A 6,292-nucleotide genomic window follows, 5' to 3' on the forward strand; every position below is an offset into this window, starting at 1 on the left:
CTGGCCATGCCGGGCCTTTGTTAAATTTTCAACTGAACAGCTTGTATGATAAACAAGTAGCACTTAAGACGTCTGTTTGTTTTTCTGTTATTATTTAGGTTTTCAAATTGGAGTTTACAGAAAAAAAAAGACAAAATATATCTGGCAAACGCTTATTGGGATTACTTGTTGCCATAAATTATTTCAGAAAGCGTAATTGAAAATTAAATTAGTTTTGATCGTGTCTTCAATAACGAGTTAAATTTCTTAAATCAATTTTTGTGATGCAGAATTTCTCACCGTTTCTTCTATTTTCGCCTGGTCAAGGATGTCAATATCCATCGGAGGGGCGCTAACTGGTCTTTGTTTAGGCTTAGGAGGAATAGGAGGGGGAACTTTCTTGATTTGTTCCTGAGCAGATGAGCTGGTTTTTGTAATCTGAAGAAGATAAATAAAAATATACATATAGAGAGGGAATTTAAAACGTGTTTAGAACTGTAATTTTTTTTAAAACATAATATAATCTCCAAATTCTAATGATTAAACTAATATAGTTACATTATCTAGATCATTATTTGACAAAAGTCTGTGTGCGTGTTTCCACTTATAGCTAACGTATCTCTGAACCGATTGTCACCAAACCAAACATACCCTTTAAGGCTCCTGGAGAGTGACATACGAGGGGGGGGGGTCAACATTCGGATCTACCCGCCATGATGTCGTCCTCAGGGAACTCGGTATCTTCCCCGTGCGTTGAATGGGTACGTCAACTAATTTTGATCATATAAAGAAGGACTAGAATAACTTTGGGTGACTTTATTGCAATATACCAAGTGAATTTGCACGCCATTTGAGGAGAACACTTCTCGTTGCTAAGCAGATGTGACGTAAAAACCTCAAGAATACTGATCTCTAGCTAAAATGTTTGTATATGAACCACACTCTATAGGCATCTGTTATCTTTTTTTTTTTTTTTAAGAAAGATACTGTCACCAAATTATCAAGAACTGTAACACAAACTTGTCCTGCATTCATAGCTTATGAAGATAGTATTTTAAACATAGTATTGATTGTATCTCTTAATAAGAACTGCCCACAGTATCTGCTATATATATATATATTATTGTTGTTTTCAGACATACTGAGTCAAAGGAGCTGTTTATCTTCAAGGTTTTTCACAAAACGAACTTGAGTTTAACATCTTTGACTGCTGGCATGAATTCAAGCTGGTTCGCCCGGCAGTCAGTATTATAGCGTTCCTTTCGTCTGTCAGCTATTTTGGGATAACATACTGTTGGCGAACTCATGTTAGTTAATGACTGTGGTCAACGCCGGATGTTTAGCTCTTCAAATGATTTGCTGTGCTAGCAGACACGTGGTTTAGCTTTATATTTATATTCTTTCAACAAAAACAAAAGCAAAAACGCACGCTTAGCTTGAGTACAGTTCTAACAATACTTACACTTGCTTCAATTGTTTGATATTTTACGTCTTTCTAGAAAGTTATCTATTCTTGTAGGTTATTTAATATTTTCGTTCTTTTAAATATTTATGGTTTCATTTCGTACAACATTCGATGTTAAATTAAAAAATATTCATAATATCTCGCAAAACATTATTAGTATTATTAAGTATACGAATTAATCTTGAAACAGAAGTTTTTTAATTATGTAATTTCACGATTTTTTAATAATATTAATAAAACTGAATATTTTGAATGCCTTTATGAATGACATAAGATTCTGTATTGATATAATTATGTTTCAATGGAAAAGCGTATAATCATCTAAATAGTTCGCGTGCTTAATTGAACGTTTCAGGGTTTTAGTAAATGTTTTGATGAGCGGTAAAGGAAAGGAAGAACAGGTAAGCAAGGCGAATCGATAAAATGTTTAGATGTAAAATATTCAAAATGGGGCATGCTTCCTCCCCCGGTTAAGAGCTTATTATCTATACACAGCGTATAGCTAATGTATCTTACACGATGATGCAGATGGAGGATTTGGTTAAGACTTTAGCCATTGAGACGTTTCTACTCTGAAGGGAAATCCACATATCTATGCATGTTTTTACTAGACACTAATGTTAAGCCTCATCTGTTGTAGTATATCATCATACTCTTGTCGCTCTAAGTATTTTATGTTTCGTTACATTACGAATAATACATGATGAAGTTTAACTGGGAGATAAGCTCTTTTCGTGGCAGAAAATTTCCACTTTGTACTGATCGCAGAGCAATTATTCCACCTCGAGGCAAGGATTATGATAAACTAAAATACTATCACTTAAAAAAAATATATTTCTATAATTTTTACAAAAAGAATTTGTTTGTACGCCAAAATTTATCAAACATAAAGTATAATTTAAGATTTGAATTCAAAATTCTCTTCTGAGCTTGGAGGGAGCAAACACACACACACTTTTAACTTATTCGAGTGAACGAAACAAAACGAAACTTCTGTTTGGGATGGGTGTTTTGGTCAATGACCTGGGGAGATCAGGTACAATGATGACCTCTTTCTCCCTATTTGCATGGTACGTGTTCTCTCTTCAAAAGCTACCGACGATCTGCCTATTTGTGTGTTTCACTGATTGTTGTTTTGGTCAAGTGACCTGAGAGGGTCAGGTACACCCTGGACCTTTACCTCCTTCCTCCTTGGCTATTGATTTGATTCGTGAGTGTCATGGATAAAATTCATATTAATTCTTCTGTAGAATACGGTCCGGTAGCTAGGAAAATCGTTATTATACCATGCAGCCACTGCATGCGCGTTACACCTGTTCGTGTAACTGTAAAAAGTTTTGTTTGTTTGCTTTTAGCGCCAATCTACACAATTGGCTATCTGCACTCTATTTACCATGGGTAATGAACCTAGGATTTTGACTTTGTAAGTCTATAAGCTTACCTATGACCCACTAGGGACGACCGTTTAAAGATTTTTCTACGTGGAATTTAAATAGAACAAAAATCGTAATATATTGTAATTCAATGCTTTTCTTGACACGTTTATCTTAAAATAAAAAAAAAACATGGATTCATCACACGTGATTACCTTTTTTTCGTAATTAACCTGTAACAGCTTATAATATAATAAATTTGCTAACATCCCGCCTTACAAATATTACCCAATTTTGGTAATATTGGCCCCCTGCCCTCCAATGGCACAGCGGTATGTCGGCGGACTTACAACGCTAGAATCTGGATTTCGATACCCGTGGTGAGCAGAGCACAAATAGCCCATTGTGTAGCTTTGTGCTTAATTATAAACAAACAAACGGCTCCTCAGTGGCACAGCGGTGTGTCTATGGACTTGCAACGCTAGAAACCGGGTTTCGATACCCGTGGTGGGCAGAGCACAGATAGCCCATTGTGTAGCTTTGTGCTTAACTTCAAAACAACTACAACATTTTACAAATGTTATGCAAAGAAATAATTAAATAACTTTTGCGACCTTACAATTCTAGATTTTTTGTAACAAAAAACATTAATACATAAGCAGTTCAAGATATGTATTTATCATTGACAACATGATTATTATTTTATTCAAATGTTGATGTAAATACACTGAATAGAACCTATTGCTATATAAAGTTAATCCTTAAAGTGGTGAACATTATTCGTAATGATGGTGAAGTTGATGACATGCTGATGCCATTTTGGGTCTCTCTTCAAGAGACCATCAAAAGTGTGCTAGCCAAAGATCGATCCAATAGATCATTCAAGGTATAAAAGTTCTGATACGGCTTGACGTACATTTATAATAAAGTTTTTCATTATCCAATCAAGCCGTCTCAAAACTTTTATTTCCTAAAAAGTGGGATCCTCGTTACCAAGTTATAGTTCAGGGTAGTTCGACCTACCCCCTTTTGAAAGCAGCGCCCTAATCAATCAAATATTTTTTAATCGCGTCTTTGGCGCTCCCGGGAAAAGTGCCCTTTATCAAGCCTTAACCCCCCCTCTCACTCTTAAACCTGGATTTGCTCCTGATGCTAACTGATATTAACTTTCACCCTAAATATTAATAACCTTGATAGGAACACAAAATTACTTGTGAAATATAATACAAACACATGTGCACGAGCTAAATATATTGCCAAATGCTACGAGGAAAACATTTTATATCGACTATGAATATTTTACATGTAGTTTTGTGTTTTTATATTAAGGACTATAAATCTTTACACACACAAGAGTGAATGCAAATTAATGATAAACTTTAAAACATATATTTACATTTTCATCTCCAATTCTTACTGTTGGCAGCGTAGAGGGCTTCCAGGAAGAAGTCCTAGGACTCTCAGTGGATGATGGGATATCCATCTTGAAGATTGGAACACCATCTTTGGGAACAGAAGTTAGCACTAGACCCCAACGGATTCCAAACAGAATGCTCTGCTGTTTTTTCAAATTTCTTTACTTTAAATAATGGGGGCGCATCTGTATGTTCCTGACAACCAATTTCAGTTTTAGGTGTACTTTCAACTGTAGTGGGTAAAGTAGAAATTGAAGATATTGTTCCCAAGTCGGATTCTTTCGTGGCAGATATGGTGGTATCACTTTTATCTTGGATATCAGTTAGCTCAGAAGACTTCATGTCGTCGTTTGTTACAGTGGCGCGTTTGTCGGTGTATTTTATGTTTGTTTGCTTCTCTACTTGTTTCTCGGTTTCTATAGTGTTATTTTCGTTTTTCAGGTCGTCTTGTGTCACTCTCTCTGTAAGACTGCTTTCTCTATATTCACTAGGGGAAGATTCTGCGATTGGTGTACTTTCTACTTCCATGGGTATTGCATCTGAAATAGTTTCCGTAGTTTGAGGCGGGATTGGCTTCACTTCATTCATGGCGGGAAACTGTTTCTCTAAGCTCATTGTTGCGGAAGTAATTCTAATATTTCCAGTCTCTTTTACTGTCTGAAAACAATATTAAATACACAAATAACTTTATCTCTACAACTAATCATGGATTCAAACAGCGATTTTTATTAAGTTACTACTATTTTTGTGACATTGGCTCTCATTAGGAATCTAAAGCAATAACAAGTAAACACAGAATATATACTGACTAACTTCTGTTTGAATTATTCAACTAATTTGGTCATCCTAGTGATAGAAGAAGTTTAAAAGCGACAACTATAATAAAAATCGCACGATTTAATTAATAACAATCAAACTGAAATGTTTTCAGATTTTGTACAACAATAAGAAATAAATTATTCAATAATATCTGGACTTTTGTTTAAAAATAAAGGAATGCCATAACTAACATGTTTTAAGAGTAAAAAACTAAGGTTCAAAGGTATTAAAAAATATCGCACGTATATCCATCTATCTATAATTACCTTTTTATGATATTCTGTACTGTGTTCTTCCTTTATAACTGTGTTGTAATCAGGTATTGAGTCAACGCCATTGGTTTCTGGTGCTACATTTTCTTTCCCTTTTTGAGGTCTGGGAGAAAGAAACACGAAAAAAATCAGCTGTTAGTTTCACAAAGAATAGGTTTGGAAAATTAAACTACGAAAATATTCTTATATCTGCCTTTAAACTTTGGCTCGCATACTTGACAAAGATAATATTTTGAGAAAATGAAAGGTCGTGAACTAACATAAATATCTTCGTACAAAAATCGTAATTCAAATCGAATACCATACGGCGATCAAGGGATATATTCTCAACCACCAAATGTACATTAAAAAAAAAAAAAAGATACTTGCTTCTCGTTGCGAGATTCTTTGTTAAAAATGAGTATTTTACCAATGATATGTTATTAGTGCTTATTAATTCAACTCTTTCACTTTCTGTTGCAAATAAAAACAAGCTGATTTAGGGTTAAGTTGATGTACATTGAGGGATTTTATAATATAAAATATTTGCTTATAATATGCAAGCGTTAGTTGGAACGGTGATGATGAATATTCGAATAATGATTTTGAAACCTTAAACAATTCTACTGATGAGGAAACTCTTTGTAATCAATAACTCATTATATATCGACCTCAACCTTAATTCAGTGCCATTCAGAAATTCTATTGTAAGTGGTTTCGAAATGCCCGAAATACAGAATTTCGCATTTCATTTTTAAGTTGATTTTGTCTGTTGAAATTTAATAACTATGAAACATGATATTGGTGAATTCCTTCCAAAATATCTACCAAAACGTCTGAAACAGATTTCGCATATATAGCCATTAAGCACTGCACAGAACGCAAAAATAAACATGTAGATGGCACCCATACAAACCAAATACTTGATAGCAATTGTGTTTCAATAAGAAATCGAAGAACTGAATTTGACCAAAGTAATTATTGTTGCCC

The 6,292-nt window shown here is 34.3% G+C and overlaps 1 protein-coding gene across 1 annotated transcript in view; it reads right to left on the reverse strand.

Moving 5' to 3' along the window:
• The window catches only part of LOC106463015, a 34,050-nt gene extending 29,386 nt beyond the window's left edge, over window positions 1-4,664 (reverse strand). The window contains exons 1-2 of the mRNA XM_013922983.2: window positions 4,214-4,664; window positions 280-417 (exon numbers count right to left, since the gene is read on the reverse strand). Coding sequence (XP_013778437.1) covers window positions 280-417; window positions 4,214-4,300 — 225 coding nt within the window. The 5' untranslated portion in view covers window positions 4,301-4,664. The remainder of the gene's footprint in view (window positions 1-279; window positions 418-4,213) is intronic.
• Between the last annotated feature and the right edge of the window lie 1,628 nt (window positions 4,665-6,292).

This window comes from Limulus polyphemus, unplaced genomic scaffold (genome assembly GCF_000517525.1).
Source record: "Limulus polyphemus unplaced genomic scaffold, Limulus_polyphemus-2.1.2 Scaffold1301, whole genome shotgun sequence".
Taxonomy (NCBI): domain Eukaryota; kingdom Metazoa; phylum Arthropoda; class Merostomata; order Xiphosura; family Limulidae; genus Limulus; species Limulus polyphemus.